The 23,577-nt window shown below is 41.7% G+C and overlaps 1 protein-coding gene across 5 annotated transcripts in view; it reads left to right on the forward strand.

The window, feature by feature from the left end:
- The window catches only part of pax2a (paired box 2a), a 29,520-nt gene extending 8,210 nt beyond the window's left edge, over positions 1-21,310 (forward strand). The window contains exons 6-12 of one of the 5 annotated variants that reach the window (XM_035662903.1): positions 133-177; positions 7,022-7,197; positions 9,220-9,340; positions 15,392-15,607; positions 16,602-16,703; positions 18,204-18,290; positions 18,516-21,310. In XM_035662903.1, the coding sequence (XP_035518796.1) occupies positions 133-177; positions 7,022-7,197; positions 9,220-9,340; positions 15,392-15,607; positions 16,602-16,703; positions 18,204-18,290; positions 18,516-18,592 (824 nt within the window). In that variant the 3' untranslated portion in view covers positions 18,593-21,310. The remainder of the gene's footprint in view (positions 1-132; positions 178-7,021; positions 7,198-9,219; positions 9,341-15,391; positions 15,608-16,601; positions 16,704-18,203; positions 18,291-18,515) is intronic. The other 4 variants (XM_035662905.1, XM_035662904.1, XM_035662907.1 and 1 more) reach the window with 4 other exon arrangements.
- Positions 21,311-23,577: the final 2,267 nt, after the last annotated feature.

Genomic DNA, 23,577 nt, shown 5'->3' on the forward strand with positions numbered 1-23,577 from the left:
GTGTGTGTGTGTGCATGTGTGAGTCTGTGGTACTGCTTTGAGGTGGCTGATGGTATGATATGGTTGAAAATGATCTCAAAGAGCACTCATCAAAACAGGCCACTTCCTTCTTTTATGTTTCTGTCTCTTTAGTTCTCTGGAGTGGCAACCACTTGGATGGAAGGAAAATAGGACATTGTAAGTTGAAGTTAGACAACCTTCTCTTTTGCTTTGGTCAATCAGATCACAATACTTTCCTTTCAATTACTGTTTTTTGCTCTTCCAGGGTTATGAGTTTATGTGGATGAGGTGGGAGAAGGTTTTTCCAATAAATAATCTCACGAGAAATTAAAATAAATGAAGCTAAAGTGACTGTGGAAAATCCTATTTTCCATGTAATGGCATGCAGTTCAATATACAGTAACGCACAGTGTAGCTTATTTAGAATTGTTATCAGGCAAAAACAACAATATGTAGTCTTGTAAACTAAAATTATTTTTTTTAAATAATTCTAAATTTGGCATTTCTTGTGTTTGATTATTCATGGTAATTTTCAATTGCCCACATTTTAAAAATTGTTGTTATTTTACAACACAAAGCTGTAGAGATGGTCTCAGCTGCAGGCCGACTATCTATCTGCGTTAAGACTATGTAAAGTTACCTGCTAAAATGTTAACATGTTACCTTGTGAGACAACTCTGTAAATACATAAATGACTAGTTTTATTCAAAACTAGATATTTGAATAAATACATTAAATACTAGGGGAGATCTAGTGCAGGAAAGAGTTTTCACGTTTAGAATATTCTGCAAATTTCTCACTGTTGCATGTGTGTTAACCAATCAAAGATTTTAAGCTTGAAAGCGTTTGTGTCTACATTGTGATAATTTGATCAACATGAAAAAAAAGATTTGCACAGTCCTTGTACCACTGGTGTTGTGATGGTGGTGGAGTGTGATCCCGGTACAGTGGCTGAAGTCATCGGTTGCCCTTTGAGGAAGAAAAAGGTCCCCATTACTGGAGGGCTGTAGAGATAATGTAGTGTGACACGCGTTATGTACACCGGGTCCCCGTAAGACGAGCTTCAGGGACATAGGTGCCATAAGAGCCATTAATCTGTCCTTGTCATGTGTTATTGCAAATTAAAAGTAGCATGTTACACTGGACGGCTTCGAGTGAAGATGGGAAGAGGAAAAGGGAGACAGAGGAGCAGGGGAATGAGAGAAAAAAAGTGAGTGGAGGAGGGAAGAAGGAGCCTCAATGAGAGTTGAGCAAGGATTAGTTTTAGGAATTGTGCATGCACACCTTTGCACGGAGTTGTGTTAAGTGTGTCTGTTTGTAACTCTGTGGCTTCAGATGCTCCTCGCACAGTGAACATAGTGACATTTAAAAGAATTTGCAATTCTGCAGAGAAAAGCTATTACTAATTAAATTCCACAAAATTAAACACTCCTCCCCGCCCCTCCCCCTCCCTCTATCTGGATGTGCAGCATCGAAAAGACAAAAGAAATAGCCTTAAGGGGGGAAAAGAGAGAGTTCTCAGCCCTACATGCTGTGGAGAGATTGGTTTGCATGGCTCTGCAAGCAGCGATACCCAATTATGCCACCGCCTCCGGGAAAATGCGTCTCAATGCGCCCTCTTTGCCCCCCACGAACCCCCCTCCACCACCATCACCACCACCCCACCCCGAATCTAATCCCATCAGCGCCAGATTTATTTGTGTATCTCATTACAGGAAATGGAATGTTGTTCCTGCCAAATGCATTAATAGTGAAGTGGGGAAATTAGCCTGTTGTACAGCATGCTCTCACTCAGTCATTTAAACCTATGGTGGAAGAGGAAGCCAAGAAAAGGCAGAGAGGATTGGGTGACAACTGCTGTGTGATTGTCAAATGTGTATTATAGTGTTAGAAGTCCATTTGAAAAAGTCTGGGCCTCCCAGCTGTTTCTCATAGATGATTTTGAGCTGCTGTTTTTATTTTAGTAGCAGTAGCAGTTTTTTGCAAATTCAGTGTTTTCCTAGTCTTAGCACAAAGTGACAGGTTACCCCTGACCTTGCTGCTGTATGCAGTCAGGTTGATGTGACCTAACTGTATGTTTCTCTCATCGCTGGCCTACCACGTCCTGGATGGAGCCCAGTGCAGCTCTGGGGAGGACAGGCAGTTGGGAGCTACAGTGATAAATTAGATGGAGAAAGCAAAGGTCATAACTTGTGATTGTAGCGTGGGTGTGGGATGAGTGTAGAAGGAGCTGATGAGTGTGTGAGCGGGGAAAAAAAAATAGTGCCTAGCAGGTTGTTCATTCATGACATAAAAGAACGATCGTACGCTGCAGCCAGAGTCACATCAACCTTGTTCAATAGCTTGAGGAAAAATGAATACAGTCGCTGTTTTGATTTGTTCAAATTTGATATTTGGCCCTTTTGGAGATTGTCCGGTGTGTATCTTTTAACACATATGACCCATTTCTGGAGTTTGAATCAGTTAGTGTATGGATTTGAACCTGGGCCCACACTGGTTGGCTAGTCAAGCCAGTCCATAACAATGAGTCAATAGAGGATCACTTTAGAAAATAAATGCATCCAGAGCGAGGCAGAAATAAATGGAATCATGAGCACCATGATGGCCCTGATGGGGTGTGTGTGAGAGAGAAAAGCCCAGGTTTGAGAGGGGCCACAGAGCGTAACATAGAGACAAGAAGCTGTTAGGGCCCCGACAGTAGAGGAGGACACAAAAGGGTCGACATTGCATTTCTCCCCCTCCTCCTTCTCTGCTCTATCTCTGTCGTTCTTTCTCCTCATCCTTTAATTTCCCTCTTCTTTCTAAGTCTTGTGGGTTAACCATTTGCATTCAGCGACATGGCTGCGCGAGACCCCACATATAGTTGTAAACAATATACAATGAGATCCGTCACAAAAATATAAGGAGAGGGAATTCACTCAATGGAGAGGAATCATGTCTGAGAAAAGTCAATTACGGGCAGCGATGCCGAGAATTAATGGAGCGATGCATTACTCAGCTTGAGGAGGGAGAAAAGGCTAGAGAAAAGATGGGATACGTTAATTGCATTTCCACAAATACTCGCCACACAGGGTGGCAATGCTAAATGACAGACTGGTCCAGAGGAGGGCAGAGATGAAAGCAGAGGAGGACAAAGATAAATAAGAGATGCAAATGGAGTCCTACTAAACACAGAGTCCTAAATTACTTATTTTATTAAAACAAGTAAAAAAAGATTATTTAAACTTGTTTTCAATGCAAATCAAAGTTTTTAAAGTATTTTTTTAAGATTAAGTTTAGTTATTATTGTTTCTGATGATGCAGATGCTGCTTTATTTTTCTTGTTTCAAAATATATATATACATATATACATACATTGCAATAGCATATTATATTTTATGCATGCAAATACAACTTTACATTCATTTGGCAAAAACTTTTGTCCAGCTCAACATATTTCCCCCACAAACACACCAGGAATAGCTCAGGCTCAAGAATACTAAAATGTGGAATGTGGTAGCCAGGAATCAAACCACCAACCGTATAATTCAAGGCCAACAAACTCTACCAGCTGATCTACAGCCACCCTCTTATTAATGTTATAAAAACTATATCCAAATTGTGCCTTTTTATTTATTTATTATAAACTTTCTGCACTGGCCTGGACCTGAGAATTTAAATCAAAGTAAATAAAATAACTAGAGTGCTTCAAAATGCTATTGACGCGGCCTCAGTGCTGGCAGTGAGTGCAAATATCAAATAAGCATCGCTGTGCCTGCTGACAGTCAGTACACTGGTTGGTGGTGCTAAATCGAATTAATAAAGCTCTTAAACACGCCACAACATAACAGGATCTTAACAGCCATGGCAGTGTAGCTGCCTCTCTCCCTCTCTCTCCCCCACCCCACCCACCTCTCTCCTTTCCGCTTCAGAGGTTTCATAAATATAGCTAGCTTACAGGGGAGGAGTGTTCACCCTCTGGGTATACCAGTTTGTTTGTGCTCTCTTTTTTTTCAAGCATAACTGCATTTTTAAAAACATCAACAAATGATCCACAATTTGCGAGAGCATCATTTCACCTATCAGCAGAGGACTTGCAGCCTCTGATCTGGGAAAACCCTGTGCCATTGATTTATGGAGAGAGCCAGGCGGTGTGTAGGAATTCATTTGCCTTTCAAACAAGCCCCCCTCTACTCTCCTCCGAGTTATCTTATCACAGGAACAGGGGAGATGAAAGAAGGACATAAAGTGCCACCACGCCACCACAGGACGTTAACATCCCTCTTAGAGACAAAGCAAAACAGAACAGCTTTTGATACCATTGTGGTCTGTTTCACAGTAGCTACTGTGATTGGTTAGCTCTGTACGTATGTATAAATGGCTGAAGGTGCATGAGTGTGAAAGGCTTACAGCAAGATGTATAGATTGTATAGATTATTTTATTATAATATTGTTAGACAAAAAGACCAGTTGTAGATTCATGTCGGTTGGTTGAGTTTGTCTCTGCAAAATGTATGAATACATCACCATGAAATATACAACTTTTGGTCGTAACAAGGTCAAACAGCATGTGTCGGTTCAAGCTGATCAAAGAAAGTATTTACCAGAAAGTACATTGCTTTAGGGCTGATGTGTGAATGTCACTGTTGGAGAGTCTTGTTTTTATCTTGGTTTATCTCCTTGCACTTTGGTGTTAAAACAAAGAGACGCAGTCAGCTGGTGCTGTGGGAGTGATAAGAGAATACCTGCTGAGACACCCAAAGGGGTTGAAGAAACAGTGAGAAAATGAAACAAGCCAGTCAATGAGACACACACACACACACACACGCACACACATACATATACACACATACATACACAGGCGATCTGACAGTCAGGCTTCACACTCCACTTGACACGCTGACTGTCAAAGGATGAATCTGATTTATTGCAGCTATCTTATGATATATGTCAAACATGAACCTCTAATGGCAAATTCTGAAAATAAATGATTTACTAGTATTTCTATTTAAAGGCCAAATCAGTAATTCTCTGACCACATAAATTTGATATATATTCAAATGCATAACTGAAGAGTTAAAAATAATGCAAAGTGTGTGTCTGAACTGAGAGACCTGTTTCATTCCCATTTTTAAACCATTACTAGTGTAAACAAACCTTTACCAACATCAAAAAGTGTTGCTAATATAGATGTAGATGTTGTTTATTGTTAGTCCTTGTGTTAAAATGCTTGCCAGTAAATTAGCAGGTTCCAAAATTAATTTTATAATTTTGGTAGCGAGGCTTTTGTTAAATTAATTAAAATGGTGCACCAAAAAGATGTTGGAAATATAAGTATGTCCTTTTGCAGCCAGTTCAGGAGGCCTGATTAAGTGTGTGAGGTGTTGCTGAGTATAAGCATGGTCCTCCATAGTGAATGACAAACAGTTGCTATTGATCGAGCGTGCCTCTTTTCTTAGACCAGCTGATACGAGGTAATTAATGACTCTATTTTCTTCTGTACCACAGACAACAATTGAGTTTCATACAACAACACTAATGCTTCTCCACCACCTAGCAACCTCAACCCAACACCCAAGGGAGATGTTTGAAAAAAAAGCCTGTGCTAAAATATTCAGTTAAATGATGGTAAGAAAAAACACATGTGACAAGAGAAGAAACTGATTCCTTCACAAATGTTACACAAAGCTAAAGTCAATATATTTTAACAGTGAAGCACACACACTCCCATCTACGCACACTCATACCCAATTGCAGTCCCCTATTCCATTCTCTCCATGGATCTATTTCTTGGTGCGAGTCGGGTTCATCCTCTGGCCTCAGCCATTGAAAAAAGGTCAAGCAGCCGAGCAGAATGGCAATAACGCCCCTGAAATGGTACCATCAGTGGAACATGATTGATCAATTGAATTCCATAGCACAGAAAAATGTGGGATTAAGTAGAGTATTATACGCACAATGAGTTGAGGCATGATGTTCATTCCAAGTTCATTTCGCCTCCCTCCTCTGCTGGCGGATCAGGCAATCAATAGCGGCCTTGCATATCATATATCACCGCTGGCTCGCCCAGGAGAGAACATAATCTGCTGCAAATTTAGAATGACAGATTTGTATGGGAGCTAAAGCCCTCATCCGCTGTTGGCGGCAGGGTGTAGGGAGGAAGGGAGGAATGGCGGGAGGCAGGCAGTGGAGTGGAGGTTCCTGGGATGCTGGCTGGAGGTTTTAGCAGTAGATTTTTTTTTTCTTCTTTCAGTGTTCAGGACTTGATGAGTGAGCAGAGGGAGAGCTGCAGCGGCAGCATCGGGCTCCTTGGCCAGGTTGATAGGGTCAGAGATCAGGAGAACGAGGGAAGCATAGGCTCATTTGTTTATATAGAGTGTGACCGAGTGAGGAAATGCAAACGCTTGCCCTCGACGCCCCGTCCTCATTCGGCCCTGAGTATCGTCCCCACTCCATTCTGTTTTCCAGAAGACAGGCAATATGTGGGGGATGGAGGGAGAGAAAGAGAGACAGAGAGAGGGAAGGGTAATATGTTCAGGAGGAAATAGTGCAGTTAAATAATGGCTCTCCATTTCCCGCTGGCAGAATGAGAGGCTCTGTATGTAATCGCCAGCCCTACTTTCTCCTCCTGAAACACACGCTCTCCCTTACAAGTATATATTTGCACTGAAGGTAATCCATCAATTACCATAGACCTATCACATGATGACCATGCTGATGGTGGCCACAAGGAGAGGTGAGGGGGAGGCAGAGAGCTGCTTGAGTGAGTGTATGTGTGTGAGAGGAAGAGAGAGAGAGCCAGTGAAAAACAGAGAGGGAGATAAAAAGGCAGACATGCTGGTGGGTCTCCCTGAATTTACTACTGCTCCTCATGCCATAACTCTCACACCCGTTGAGCTCAAAATAAAATTTTCTCCTCATGCTTATCACACATTGCTAGGCTGCTAGAATAATATCAGGTAAAAAAGAGAGCTAAGCCCTGATGCACAATGTTATCACCAATCCTCCCCCTTTTCCCTTCTTCCTCTCCCTGTTTCTCTAGATGGCTCTGATGGCTCAGGCCCTGGCAGCGACTCTCAGGGCAGTGTGGAGAGTTTAAGGAAGCACCTGCGAGCAGACGCCTTCACCCAGCAGCAGCTGGAGGCCCTGGACCGTGTGTTTGAACGTCCTTCTTACCCTGACGTCTTCCCCACTTCAGAACACATCAAACCTGAACAGGTTGGCCAGACATATTTCTTTCTACACCATAAGTTGTGGTACTCAACATTAAAATAATTTACATTGATTTCTAACATTATATAGTGAATTAACTGGTACACATACTGACACAGGTGACAAAAGGCTCTGTGCAACTTCTTGCTCAAAGCAGCCTAAAAGCCTAGTGCCTATTACAGCGGATAACCTTTATTTACATTCATTAGACTGTTAAACAACAAGAGACTATTAATTTTTCCACTGGAACTCTATGTGGGCGCCCATGCAGCCTTAGCAGTGCCCTAATTGAGTTCATTTTCATCTCTGCGCGATCACGGGGAATTACAGCGGCGATAAATCAGAGGGACAGCCCCTCAGCCTGCTATACAGCCTTTAATGCAGCTAATTACCAAAGTGATTTCTACGGCAAGATCAATACCAAAACGAATTGGAAATGACTTGCAATCACAAAGAGTGGAGGAGAAGGTATTAAAAAAGCGAGAGGAAGGTGGAGGAAGGGGGAGAAAAACGGCATCAGAATGGTCCAGAAAAATCAGTTTTAATTTAATGTAATATTAATCAGGCCGCTTTCCACTCTTTCTGTGCACCTCCTTTTTTCTCCCTGTTTCCAACACCCCCTCCTTTTCTTAAACTGGTGAAAAGGTGGGATATTAGGCTATTAGGGGCTTGTCTGGTGTCTGCGTCAGGGCATTAAAAAGCCATTTTGAAGAGGCCAGGCTGAATAGGCCTCATCCCTCCCACACTTCTGGCAGCCATGTGGTCAGGTCATTCAGGCCCCTCTGTGCTTGCCACTCGCCCTCCGCCCAGCCCTGCCCAGCCCTGCCCACAACCCATCTGCATGACAAAATGGCTCTTGTGCTGCTGAGGCCCAGCGGAATAGAGAGGAACATCCAGCCTAGTGCCAGGGAACAGTTGTAAGCAGACAATTAGAGTTTATCTGGGATAGAGGCAAACAAGACTGGGGTCACCAGCTCGCCCCTGTGGGACCCCAGTCCCATTGAGACAAACAGATGCACACACGCACTCAGATACAAACACTCACAGACACAAATGTGTGCACACACACTTATCCTTTCAAAGAAGAAGAATCAGGTCAGGAAGTGTCATCTCATTAACAAACAGGATTCATCACAGCTGCTAGCTGAGTCTTAACCTCAGATTAAAGTGAATAAATACTAAAGAGACTAGTTGGTGATTGATCCCTACATGAAGTTTTCTGGTGTAGTACAGCAGAGTATTACATTTTTTAAATCAGAAATCGTAAAACATGAAAGATGGCTGCAGCACACAGTACGTTTCATCACAATTAAAAATAAATGCAATAAAAACCTCCAATGTAAAATAAAAAATACCAATAAAAGTGTAAAACAATACACACTATTTTCTCATTTTATTAACACAGTTTTATGTGTTCATCCTAGAGGCAAAGCACAAAGGTTGATTTTGAGGTTGCACTCCCCTTTAAAAAACCACACCACATGTCTCTCCTGTAACAAAGCCCTGAATGTCTCCTCCCTTGACTGGTCACAGGGATGACTGCAGTGGAGCACAAAGAGCCAGCTGACACCCCGTCCTTTCACTCCTTTCCCAATCCCTCTCTCATCCCTCTCTCCCTTTCTGCCTTCTCCTCAGACAAGCCCTAATGCATGCATACATCATAGGTCTTGGTAAAGCATGGGGAGCGGTGGACAGGACGGGTTGGTGAGGGGGGGGTTGGCGGTGCTCTCAGAATTCACACGAAATATTCAGAAGGAAACACAGTGAGAGGATCACAGACAGCTTCCTCGGATACACCAGGGGTTTCCTTCAGACATATTTCATATAGTGTCTCCTAAACTGGGAAATCTGCTCTAAATCTAGCACCCAAAGTGGGTTTTCATTCAGTGCATGAGTGACATTACCCAGATCATGACACAATCTGGAATGTGAGATTATTTTATCTAGAAAGTCTTTTTGATTGCCACCGACTCACATGTGCATGTCTCCACTGACATATTTTTGCATTTGTTGTGTATTTGTCTACAGGCGAATGAGTACTCACTCCCATCCCTGAACGCTGGCCTGGAAGACGTGAAGCCAAGCCTTTCCACCAGCGCCAGCTCCGACCTCGCCTCCAGTGTCTCCCAGAGCTACTCTGTTGTGACAGGTACAATCTGACTCACGCTAGATTGATCCCTAAAAAGAATACACACAGTTGCAGTAGGTCGACGACATCTGCAGCAATATGGTCGAACTCAGTGCAGAGAACACATACACAGTGTATCTGCTTCTGCTGCTGTTTCCATACTGTTTCATCTCCCCAAACTACTTTAGTTAAAATTAAACCAAGCATACCATGCTCATGATTATAGTAAATTTTAACATACTGCATCCCATTTTTCCAAAACACCCTTTATATCTAACAAGCTAAGTGAATCTGTGAAACTTTTTTAGTAAATTTTACTCATTCTGCATCCTACTAATATTAAAAAAACTGCAACTAAAGATTTAGTAGACTATAATGCACCATAACTTACTGAAAGTACACTGTATGCTGTCATTTTACACTCAGATACAAAGTTACACTTTACTTCACTTAATAATACTAATTTATAATAGCGATTATCAGCCAGTTGTTTGTAGCTTCACTTTCCACGTGGATTAAAGTATTCAAATTGTAAGCTCCACTGATTTAAATAAACTTTTTAAAATGTGTTTTCTCAACTTTGGTCAACTTTGACCAAGTGCTGCAATCATCTTTATATTGCATCATCGACTCATCAAGATTTTGACTTCCTTATGGTGCACCCATTTTCCAGCGATATATAAAATTCTTATCACCAAATGAAAAAAGCTCTTTCAAGCCACTTTTTGAGGCACTCTGTGTGTTTATTTCTGAGGGACAGACCGAGGCAATATATCATCTGAGCCCATTAAATCCTACAGGCCTTTCACGCGCTGCTCCTAACTGGCTATTGTGTTAGCCTGGATTGGCCCGCTAACAGATTGACTGGGAGCACTTCTCATAAGAGACAGCTGCTGTTCTCGCCACGACACGACGTTGTCATCAAAGGCTATGATAGCCTGTTGATTGACAGCGGCTGGAATAGCACCGTGGCTGGCTGGCTGCCCCATGCTTGTGGAAACAGAGAGAGAGAGAGACCCATATAAAGATGAGACACACAGTGAAACGCTGAAATTACAGGGTTTTTTCCAACCTATGAACTGGCTGCTGTTTACAATAGTAACTTCCACTGAGAGCCAACAGGCAATGGCAGGTGCAGTGTATTGAATATCTTGTAGTATTAACTATCTGTATCATATAACGCACACAAACCCACCCTCTATTGCACTATGGCTTCTTTTGCTCTGCTGTCGAGGTTGATGGCCGCCTGGTTAATTGAAATATTGTTTCAATGTGGCTGCTGAGGCTCTTTCCCTGGAGAGGTTAGGTTTACTGATGGCCACAGTGACTCGAGAATAATATACCAGGCTTTTAATAAAACACCCATAATTATGCAGTGGGCATCAAAGTCAATGAGTCTACTGTGTCTGTGTGTGTGTGTCTGTGTGTGTGTGTGTGTGTAAGAGAGAGGACAGAGTAAAGAGGAGGACAGCATGATTGAAAACTGCAGTGGCCCTTCTCAAATGATCCCTATAGTCTAGCCCCAGACCCAGGCACAGAGCTGTGGGAAAAGAAAGACCCCTTTTTTATTCCTGAATATGTGGGAGGTAGATTTGCCCCAGAAAGTTGGGCCCCAGGAGAAGAAAGGTGTGTTTTTGTCTTTTATGCTGGGCTCCTCCTATGAAAGCGGTCTCGCTCTGGGGAGCACACTCATAGCAGGTGGCCTTCAAGCCACCTGGGGGCCTGGGGCCTCCTAAAGCGATACATGTGAGGGCCACAGATTGCATAATGAGGAGGCAAATTAACAAAAATTTTCCTAAAGTGGAATATGACAACATACTTTAGCACAAGCATTAAAAATGTGTCTGAGTATTTTGAGCACCAGATTCAACTCAGAAGTAATATCCAGCAAACTTTTATTACTTAATTTTAACGACTATGCAGAGTAATGCGTGAAGCATTTGATTGGGTGTAGGTTGTCAGTGTATAATATTATTTTTTCTGCCATTAGCAAACCCTGTAAATGGGAATGTATGCCAAGGCTGAAAAATGCTAAATTACCTTCCTCATTTAGGCTGGGATCCAATTATCAATAAATTACGCTCTCATATTGGATGGAGCTACGAGATTATATTCATTCTTTAAATGTTTTCTGCTCCCAATTAAAATTCATACAGTTATTGATCTTGTTGATTTTTATGTCCTGAAATTTGCATAATCTATTAAAGATGAATGATTAATGAAGTGCTCAGTTTTGCGTTCCAAGGGCACTAACGAAAGCAATGTCGGCCATCTTTTGTGTCCTCTGTTTACCCTAATGTGTGAAAGAGATGGTTACCTAAGGAGGACGGCGGCAGCCATATCAGAGAGGAATTTAGGATACTAAAACGCACCTCTTAGGATTTAGAAAACCATTTAGTAAGAGTTTACAAATTATTTCCTGAACAATTACTATCTTCAGATTTTAAATATGTACATGATTTGTAATGTTACCATTTTGTTAAAAGACCACATTCATCAAGATTTCTTTGAAAGGAAATTGTTCTGTTGTCCTCCCATAGAAGAAACACAACAAATCTAGCTTCTTGTTAATATTGGTAATATAAGTATTATTGTGAATTTAAATGTACTTCTTACCATGTTTACGCTATTTTGCATTTGTGACCAGGTAAAAACTAAAACGTTTCTGGTGTATACAAGCCATAGAGAAGCTGATGTACGTATGTGTGTGTGTCTGTCAGTGTGTGTGTGTGTGTGTGTGTGTATCTAGTATGAACACTGTGAAATGCTCAGTGCGGCCATGGATAGAACAACATGTCATGATTAACCTCTGGTCTCTGGCATTGGTCCAGCCTTTATGTGTCTGCACAGTTTTCTAAAGACACCTGAACAGAGTAAGCAACATGCAACAGATTTAGTGAATCTTGTCTTTAGTTATTCTAATCCTGTCAAAAGCTGAATGTGTGGTCTAAATCATAATATAATATTGTAGCTATTTAGCAGTAGTTAAATAGGGTTACGCCCAATGAGAGTACAGTAGTCTCTGTGCCGGCTGGGCTCGATAATCACTCTCACCAGAGCCTGTGGGGAGGCTGGGTGTAAATGGGCACCCCTCTGACCTACTACAACTCTAGCAGATGTGAAGATCCAATTCTTTTCCATCTCTCTTTATACCTATCTACCTTCTTACCTATCTCTCTCTCTCACACACTATGATATGACAAACTGTACAGATGAGAAAGCACAGATTAAAAAATCTGAAATGTATACCACACTCAGTTTCTGATTTGGCAGTCCCAGCTATTCTTTGCTGGGTGGCAAACAATAAGCAGCCACCTAACCTGCCGGGCTTGGTGTGTGGCCTGGTGACAAACGGTTTGTCTCAGCTCAGTTAACGCCTGCAGCCCTGAGCTCAGAAATTAATGTTTATATCACCCCCCACAATAGCACACTAACCTTTGAGCACACATTAGATAATGAATGACTTTAAACCTGTGGATGGGGAATTCAAGGTATTTGGCCCTGCTAATATTCTTTACTCGCTCATAACTGGATGCAGCCTTTGACAATCGCTTTTTTTGTTCTTTTCTGGTGTAAGTAGTTATAAATGACCACCTCTACAATGCAGGAGAGTGAATGCAGAGATTTAACTGGCTATACATGATGTAAACATCAACATGCACCTACACAAGAGAGAAGTTTTGCTGTAGGAATGAAAAAGTTCTCTGTAGATTGAATGTCAGCTTTTGAAAACAAGTTCTGCCAGTAAGTGGTTTGCGCACCAAAGTTCCTCAGTGTACGTTTAAAAATGAAACGCTCACTTGAGAGAAGGCTGTTGCAGCTATATCTGGACGCATCACTCCGAGGACTGCTGTAGCTCCTTAACAGTTCATTTCTATGGTTGATGGGGTCTGTAGACGTGGCATCAGTGGTGGAGCAGAGACAGATGTTGGAGAACTCTATAGCGTCTCCACTTGCTCAGAGATGTGTTTGCTGGGGAGAAGTCCCCAAGGACCCTGAGTTTATCTTCCATCTCCATCATCAGGGCCTGTGATTTGACAGGCTCCCTTTACCCAGGCTCTGCCTCGTCTCCAGGACAATAAGCAACACCATGTCTGATTAGTTTCAGAGTTCAGTGGTCTTGAACGCAGCGTTTGTATCGGTTGTTCTTGCGTCGTAAACCCTGTCTGTTTGACAAAGGTTGCTCAGGCGCTGAGCCTACAGTAGTATGCAGGAAGTCTTAGATACAGTGTAAACAGACTTGGCCTGGGCTTCATGCTTGGCCCCCTCAGTTTTATCCTAAAGTTCAGATTAACGTCCCAAAGGTACAGGTGGGCCATGCAGTGTCAGCCTGATAACAAAGTTAGTCCTCCTTAGAACAATAATATACTGTACATGCGTGAGCAAGGTTCACTTAACAAGCATACTAAGTGGTAAACACACAATCCGCTTTTGTAAATTGTGACACATAGGGATTAGATTATGTTTTATTAAGGCCAACGTTTGTACAGTTGTTCTGTTTTTTCGATTGTTTAGGCTTACTGTGACTGTGAATGTGTAATAAATCCAGGTGTTTGTTGAATAGAGTGCTTTTATGGGTTGTCTGACATTGTCTTGTATCAGTGAGTGGGGGTGGATGGGCCCAAATCAAACTACACTTCTGAAAGTTGTCTTAACTTTACAGACTTTAACAGTCTACGTATTAGATATAATTAACTGAAGAACAGAACTGAGTGCTAGCCATTTGCACTCATTCCTATATTCAGACCCCGTTTCCAATAGATTTATGACAAACTTATACAGTGCGACAAATACATGTGACAAAATTTAGGTCCATCCAATTAAATGCAAAGCCCACTCGTTAGAATATTTCTGTTCATGCCAGAGATACATGTCATCTATTCTTTTTAATGATTTGATCATAAGTTAAAAACTTACATTGTTAACATTGTCCTGTTCCCTCCATAACAATGGTATTTGTCTCAATAAGATGAAAGTAGTCTGTGTAATTGCAGTACCTCTGTCTAAGCCCACATTTACAGCTGTCACAAAGACAAAGAGATTTAGAGAACCTGCTATAGAATTCTATGGGAAAGCAGTCCGTTAGGTTGCCTGATTCCCTGCCATTAGGTTCATAGGGCTGACAGGGTTGCATCCCCCTTCCATAGAACAGCCCTTATCTTAATGAGGAATCGCAACACACAGTCCTGTTGTAAAATAACAATGATGGGGGAAGCAGCTAATGAGGCTATCATGGTGTCGGGAAAGAGCCATCTCTCCCTACAGGCCCCAGCGAACAGAACAGGCTCTGCGGCAGACGTGGAGAGGCCAGAGACAGAGCTCGCATTGATTGCATAGGTTGAAGAGGCAGAGCCGGTGAAATGAAAGATGCCAAGACTCATCAGCCAAATTAGATCAAAGTGTAGAGTTTTGAACTGTCTGCAAGCCGATTGTTGGGTTATTTGTGGGAGTGATTTTGTTGTGAGAAAGCAGCCGTGAGATTATGCTGTTTGTTTTCCTAAAACCATGGGGAAATGTTTTGCGCATTTGAGCTTGATTGATCAGGCGCGATGTGTTGTTGCAACATTTCACTGGTGTATGTTTCCACTTAGTTGAATGAATTACTGCTGGGTGCATATGAGATTATTATTATAAGCTATGTAAATGAACAAATCAACTTCTAAAGACTGCTTTTCAATTCAGAATTCATACGAAATGTCTGGTCTTGAGTTGGTAAAAGATAGGAAGTTAATGTATAGTAGCAATTGCACTTCTTGTAGTGTTCCTCATCCTTTAGGCTCCCTATAATTCATGCCACAAATCTGCTAAAGATTTGGAGTCCCTTCCCTGTTTGATTTATTGCCCTGTGTTCGGCTATGTGCATGACAAATCTAAAAACTTCTGCTGCAACACATCTGATTTGTTTTTGCCTCTGTACAGTAGTTTTTTGGGGTTACTTGGACATTTAGAACGCTGTACATCCATCCCATCATACATCTGAGTGACTGAAGTGTATGTATGTACAGTATGTGCAGAGTTGCATGACGACATTATATCGAGTTTTTTTCTTTTTCTTTTTTTTCCACCTGGCAGACTCTCACCCATCATATCCACCTTCCATGTGTGTAAAGCGGGAGCCCCATGAGGCATCCTTTGCTCCCTTCACCCCCTCCTCTGTTGGGGATTCTGCTCTAGCTGACATCTTGCCCCACCAGTCCAGCCTCTCTGTAGATGCCTCTACTCCCAGCTACCCTGCCCATGCCCACGGCCCCTGCTACAGCCAGTATGCCAGCCAGCCCTTTATAGCAGGTACAACATTACTGACAAGACCCCATAACCAGATATAAATCCAAACAAGCTCAGTCTGTTCAGTTGATTTACCTCTGTGTTCTTTTTTGAGAATTTATTCATTTTCAGATATACACCAAATTAAAGCATCTGCCTCTCACGTTGCAAAGCCACCAATCCCATCATGCTTTGTTGCCCTACTGTTGTGTATACAGAAGCAAAACTGACTGTTTGCTCCTCATTAACAGCCACTGCTCTCTCCCCCTTTCCACTCTGCCTTTCACCAGCTCACAACCCGTCTCTCGAGTTAACAATAGGCCTCCAAGTCTTTCCAGCCTCGTGACAGGCCCAAGGTCTGAGGGGGCAGAAGAGGCCAAAGGGGGTGGGGGGTGGGGGATTGCAGAGGCAGGGACATAGGGCTGATGCTGGGGCCTGCTTTGGACCCATATCTCCCTGTCTTGTGTGCCCCTTCATCCAGCCAGGCCTGGTACTGTCACTGTTAATTACAGGACTGAATGTGGAGCAGAGAGAGCTCCTGATGCTCTTGTCAGTTTTAAAGCTGCTTAGGATGTTGGTATAGTAATGTTACAGCAGTTGTAGTCTCTGATTAGGGTTAGGGTTAATTTCATAAAACTAATTTAAATAACTTCATCAAAAGAACCTGTGATATAGACTGATGACCTGTCCAGGGTGTTCCCCCATAATATAAGTTATTCAAATGGTCTGATGCATTGTGAGTGACAGTGACACTGCTCGTCATTCTCAGTGACTATATGCATCACTTCACTTTGGTGATTTTAGTGTGTTCCTTGTTTATGATATTTCATAATTGCATTTAGGTTGCAGAGGAGAAATCATTTTCCCTATAAAAAGGAATGAAAAAACACAAAAATGCAATGACATTTGAATGACAATGAAGTTGTCAAACAAATATGTTAATTAACATACAACACAAGTTGTTCAGCTTTACTGCGTTCAAGCATCCTTGTAAGAATTTCCTCCTGTGTGCCTGCAGGTCGAGACATGGCCAGCACCACCTTACCTGGCTACCCGCCTCATGTCCCCCCCACAGGACAAGGCAGCTACCCCACCTCCACACTCGCTGGAATGGTTCCTGGTAGGTGACACTACTCCCTTTTTATGATGCCATTAATTCTGCTTTTACAGGTTTTATTTTCACTAGATAGTACCCTTGAGTTGATCTTGTTTAAAGAACTTGAGGTCACTTTAAGCTAAACAAGTGGTAATGCTTTTCTGTGACATGTTTAACAGTATACATGTAACACATAAAAACACATCCACTGTTGAGATATTGAAGGATCCTTAAAGTATTGCTCTTGAGCCAAAGGATTGAAGCAAGCTTGTTATAGCTTTGTTAGACTGCGGTTAGCTTGTGGTTAGCGTCTGCGGACGAGGACATTAGATGAACTCGATAGGCGATCACCACAATCAGTGGCCGTGAGATAGGACAGTTCCTCTCAGTTACACTCCAGCTCCCAGCGCTCATTACCCTCGCCGTGTCCACACAGCGCACTCTTACCAGCCCCGTCGATAAACACTGCTTTTGCGCCTCTCCTCGCCTCCCCGGACACCCAGGGCTGCAGAGCGTATCTCTTTCCCCTCTACTTAACCTGCAGTTCAGGTTCACAGCAAACAGTTAAGGGTCAAAACACAGAGGCGTGGAGGGCCTGTAAATATTTAAATCACTATCTCTCTCAGGGATGAGCTCGAGTTACACGACCAGCAGTGAGGATGCTATAGTTGCCAGCATGTGTAGATCTCTCCTCCAAACAACTGAAAACACAATTCCCTTTATTGCTCTGAGACATGTACCTTTCACACTGACCAATAATCAAAGCAGGCACGCAGTATTTACAAGTGAGCTCAGTATGCATGAGGGTAACATTTTTAAATATACATGGAGGTAAAAGCTGATATCTTAAATTAAGATAATTACTTACATTTTATTGGATTATCTGCCACTAGAGAGTGCTTATGGATATACCCACCCAAACACACATACAAGCACACAAGCATAGCCACCTTCTTAATCCAGAGATTATGGGTTTTTTTTCATCTGGTGGTGAATGACTAAGATTTAGTGACTGGCCCCAAACACTGTTAAAGCAAAGGCCATTCTTCAGCAGCTTCATATAAAACCCAGCCTTTATAGTCTCGTAAAAGAAAGAAACCTGTGGAGCCACAGCATCGCTCTCTGACATCCCCTCAGCCTCCCGTCCTTTACACCACAACCTGCACAGGGAGGACAAAGAGCGAATGAGCGTCTCAGAGAACCTATTAGGGAGTTTTGAAGCGAAGCATCATCACTTAAAAGCAGGAAAAAAGCACTGAAATTCTCACTTAAGGAAAGAATGGAGGAAATCCTAAAGACTAACAGAGGATTAATAAAACAATCAATTCACCTGAAGGGACTGTAGAGACAAGCTATACAAGCAGTCCGGATAAAAATCGCACAGACACATTGTTGTGTGACAAGATTGTAATGTAACTGCAATGTAACTTGATGAAAAGGCATTTTTACAGCATAGTATTCTACAAAGTCATTTTAGTTTGTTAGCCCATTGCTAATGTTTGTTTTTATTGATTTATTCTCTAGGAGGGGACTTTTCTGGAAACCCTTACTCTCATCCACAATACACCACTTACAACGAAGCATGGCGGTTCAGCAATCCAGCATTACTAAGTAAGCTACTTTCTCTTATATAACAAAAACTGTCAGACGTACTCTAATGTAACAGTATATTTTTCAATCATGTCTAAACATGTTGTAAAATTAAAATCATATTCAGTAACAGTAATACAAATCTCCAGGCTCAATGTATTCTCTGTTCTTGGAGTTTTACACACGTGTCTTACATGGTGCTTGACCTCGTGGTTTCCAACGGCTCGCTCTTCTGTTAACTTTCAGGTTCCCCTTATTATTATAGTGCCGCATCTCGTGGCTCCGCACCTCCCACTGCTGCCACTGCCTACGACCGCCACTAGTTACCATGGAGACCAGCTCAAACTGCAGGGCCAGGGTTTCGGCCTCCATATTGTCCCCGTCTGAGAAACACTGAGGTCAAAGGGAAGCGAGGTGGAATCCTAAAGGAAACCCCATGATGTGGAGTAAGGATCAGCGAGGTCGACGCCGGTGCATCATGCCCAGCTTCGGCGTTACACACTTTTGGGTCAAAAGGGCCCACGGGCGTTCAGAACTCACCCATCATGCCCTCAATCTCTCACAGGCCTGAACATTTCCAGAATGACTTTAAGAGATTATATAAATATATATATTATAAAATATAAATTGAAGAAAACAGTGTGAAGAATACCATGTGGAAAAAAATGTTGTGGGTTTTTATTTTTGTTTCTTTGTTGCTGTTGTTGTTGTTGTTATTTTATTCATGGATCCTCACATTCCTTTTATGTGATGAACTGCAGTATTTTTCTGCTCTAAAGAGAGTCCAGGGGAGATGACAATGGTCCCATAGTTTGATGGTGCAGCGACTCGAACCAGTGTTGTGGGGCCCCTTTGACACTTAATGCGATTCTGGCTCCACACTGTAGGGCGTGCTTTCCTCTGGTGCTTTGACTACGTCTCCTGCTCCCATTTCGCCAGTCCCACCTACATTATCAGATAAACACAGCATGTCCTACAACGTTTACTGACCCTATATAGACCAATGGCAACATCACACTCCCTGTGGCAAACAATCAGATGTAAAAATGTAAATCATTTTGCAAAGTATTAAAAAACGTGGTGGCCACAAAATGGTTTCGCCATAATTTTAAATACTTTAAATTATTTTTTTCTGTCACTATTTTTTAATGTAAAAAAATGCTATCAAAGATAGTTCACATCAGAGTAGTTCAGTCACATTTCCTTCATTTTCCAGCCATGTCCATGTCCATGCATGATCGTCCTTTGCTCTTTTTTTGCACTATAACCTCAGCTTATTTAATTTATTTGGTACATTCACTTAAAATTATGTTTAGTTAACCTACCAATTTTAACCATAAGTCGAAACTATTTATGTTGCATAATGTAGGTGTAAAAACACAAAGCAGACAGACAGACAGACATGTTTTTGTGTGAACATCTTGTTCTGAGTAAAAGCGACAATTTCAGGTTTCTGAGCAGTTTGTAAGCCATAGCTCTATGGCTACATGAACAAATTCAATTCTCCTGGGTTATACTTCATTCAGCTACTTAGTCATACCACTAGATGCCTACACAGTTTAGAGAGCTGTACGCAGTTGAGCGAACCAACTGTAAATTAGCTTCAACAATTGCCTTACAAACCTGTTTTTTCACCGTAAATTCATGCCTGTTCAATGAAATTAATTGCCTTTACAAACACATATTCACCACCCTCTTCGAGTTACGTTCTACTCTCCATAGGGACTGAAAGGAAATACTGATTCAGTTTGCTTTTTGGAAAATATTTTGTGAATGTACTTTTAACTACATTTGCCAAAGACTTAGTTTGATATTTAATATTTTATTTACAGTATATGTATGCATAAATAAAGCAGTATTATCTTTTAAATAAGTAGTCAACACTGAACATGTATGTTGTGACTTTTCAACAGGCGAACAACATAATGCATATGACTGTAATGAAAAAGGTGAAATTCAGTGACTATACCATCAGTTGCAACTAAATGCTGCTTTGTAGAATGATTTGTGAATAATGTGAAGACAATTCTTCTCTGTAAATAATATCACACACCATTGCAGTATCATACTAATGTACTGGCTCCCTTTGTAGATATACAGACCGAAAAAAAAAACATGCATTACATTTGTGTCTTAATGTAATGTTGTGCTCTGAGGAAAGGCACAACTACTGTAATAACCTGTGGCTGCAGGTTTCAGATGCTAACATCACATAGGTTGTCTTTGTCATTTTATTTTGTTTTCATGATAATGTCATGATGATGTTTTATGTCACTATGCAATGAGTTAAATGGCTTTCTGTATCATCTTTTGTTGTTGGGCTCAGAACAAGTAATCCCCATGGAGAACAGCATAAAACTTAAGAAGTACAAAAGACCTCCAGCGTGAAATGGTTTCTCTCTAGTTTAACTTTTGCTCCACAAATGAAGATGTGATCAAACTAAAGTCCTTGGCAACAATCAAAGATATTGTCCTGTTTGCTGTTAGTAGATGTTGTGATCATTATGTTAATCCAAATTACAGTCATCTGTGCCTCCATGTATAGAAACACATCCACACTTATTCCCAGTCACCCATCTCTCCTCCCTCCCTCCACTCCAACCCAGCTACCAATACAACTCTTTAGTGTAGGGCATCCAAGATGAAGTTTACTTTAATTCTTCACAAGCAAATACACCATCTGGTACCAGGGTTAACTGTCATTGTTGAGGGCACCAGATAACAGAGAAACAGACTGCGGTCCTGCTCTTCAGGAGAAGCTATCCTCTACAAATTGCACTTGGGATTTGCCTATTTCTGTCTACATGTAGCTCGACATATCTGAAAATGAAACACTGGCGCAGAGTGCAAGCCGCCGTCATTCAGGAGAAGTCTTTGCTTTAGGAAGCAGAGCACCTCTGAAGGAATGGGTCTTCTGCTGTTGTAAAGATGATACAGGAGATGTGTCATGGACATTAAAAGGATTTCTGATGAAAATCTATACGGAAAGCCTTGTGGCCTCAATCATTGTTCTGTTTCAGTTCTGTTCCAATTCTTTTTGTGCACATGAGAAATAAATTCTTTTATATGTCAGTCGTTGACTTGGTGTCCCCTCATTATTAACCCCATAAGAAAATGATTCAGAGTTCAAGGTTCCCGGGGAGCGTTCTTGCTGCTGGTGTATTGATGTTTGGTTTTATGAACAGTCAGGACTACAGAAGGCATTCATACGGGTTACAGCTCTCAAATATGAAATACACGATAGCTACAGAGCACGTTGTTTGTGTGTATCAGTGTGTGGATATCTGTAGAAATCATCACACATTATTATTCCGGTTAAAAGTAGCCTGAGTGTACTATAAAAAGAATGATTGCATTATGTTACAACGTGGGTGTTTGAGTGTGTGCAGCACAGATGGAGAAAGACAGAAAGTTAAATAAAGAAAGGAGGAGAAAGGAGGGTGAAACAAAGAATCAGGACAGTTGGGAAGGCAGGAGAGCGTTGCCCCAGCTTTTGACTCCAGTATATTTAATGATGCATCGGTTTCATCCTGCTATACCACACTGCTGCTGCCTCACCTCCTCTCCTCACTCTCTACTCAGAAACACACAAGTCCAGCCAGTTGTAATTCAATTTCCCTGCTTCCTCTGCCTATTGTTTATTTCATGGATCCCCTGTGAAGCATCAAAAGCTGCTGTTTCTGTCAGCCCCCTAACTGTCCTATGTGTTTGTCATTCAGGCCTTGTTAAAAGATAGAAAAAACACACACACATACACACTAACACTCCTTCCTCTCCCAGCTGAGAATTCCCAGTGGTAAAATTATTCCATTTAGATGGGAACTTTTTTGTCACTACCCTGTCTAAATTGGCATATCTGGCTCTCTCGTAGAAACCAATAAACTGTGAACCCGGATGCATCTGTCAGTCAAGCTCATCTTTACTTTAGCGGGCCAGATGACAACAACAGGAGAAGATACACACACCAGCAGAATGGGCCACACTGATTGGCTCTCATCAGTTAGGCATTACGAAAAGCACCTGTCATCCTCTGGGCTTCACAAACCAGCACGGAGAGGCCCTGCCACGGGGGCCAATGGGCCTCGCACAAGATTTACTCAAACACTTCACCCTCATTGTCAACTTGGCTTGGTGATGCCCTACAGCTAGGCCTCTTTGGCATGATTCATGTCTGTCACTGGTAATATATACAGAGAAATAAGTCCATCTAAAGAGCTGCTGGATGGACACAGTCTGAAGTAATCCCTTGCAAAGTTTTATTTAGACATATTGCATTCATTTTTTTAACTGTAAGCATCTCAAATAAGATTGATGTTCAACATTTATGGTGGAAAGTACATTTGTATGTGTATTTTTCATTAACAGTTTCTGTCAAAAACTTACAGTTTGATAGGCTTATAAAATACCATACAAACCCTTTTAGAACAAAAGCTGCTCTAAACTTCTCAGATGGCTTTGTTAAAATATTTGTATTCAAATATATGACAAAAAGCAAAGATTAGACATTTTCTAAAATGAACGCATAGCAGTTCTTTGATTTATCTTCTTTTTCACCTTCTTCTGTCCCAGATTTATCTTGTGACCCTTTTAAATAGGAACAACCAGACAGTATATAAAGTAATTAAAACTGACACCTGGACCGGCAACAACTGTAAAATGCAACTAATATCGATGCACATCCAATAATGTAATATATGTTAATTTATCAGCCACTTTAAGTTTTTCTGATAATACTTTGCACTTTTACTTACCTTAGAATGCAGGACTTTTACTTGTATTTGAGCATTGTTATATAGTTGTATTGGTACTTTTACTTTAGTAAAGGTTTGAAATACTTTTTCTACCACTGGTCGACAGGGTGTTTCTTTTAAGCAGAATAAACACTGACAAGGTACAGTGTAAACACCTTGAATCAAATCATTTCTATTTGTGTAAACATCCACGAGAAGACCAGAGAGCAAGGCTGGATGAATCTCGGGGTGTGACACGAGTGCGGTATTGTTCAGAGATGAGGAGTGATGGTGGTCTAGCGGTGACGTCCTGTCATCTGCCTGCATGGGAGCCTGTCATCAGCCTCATCATGTGGCTGTCATAGTTGATGCTGGTGAGGGGAGAGGCCAACCCTGCTGTGTCAATCAACGAGCCCTCATTAGAAGCAGCTTTAATTAGTGGCTGCACGGGTGCAGTATTGTTCATGGCGTATTCGTTAACTCTGTTAATCCCAAATGGATTTGGGTTGAGAAGAGGCCGCATTACAGCGGTCGAGAGGTACAATGTGAAGCTACTTTCATGTGTTGCTGGTTGAAAA

The sequence above is a fragment of the Morone saxatilis genome, unplaced genomic scaffold (genome assembly GCF_004916995.1).
Source record: "Morone saxatilis isolate NCDOM2014 unplaced genomic scaffold, NCSU_SB_2.0 Contig19, whole genome shotgun sequence".
Taxonomy (NCBI): domain Eukaryota; kingdom Metazoa; phylum Chordata; class Actinopteri; family Moronidae; genus Morone; species Morone saxatilis.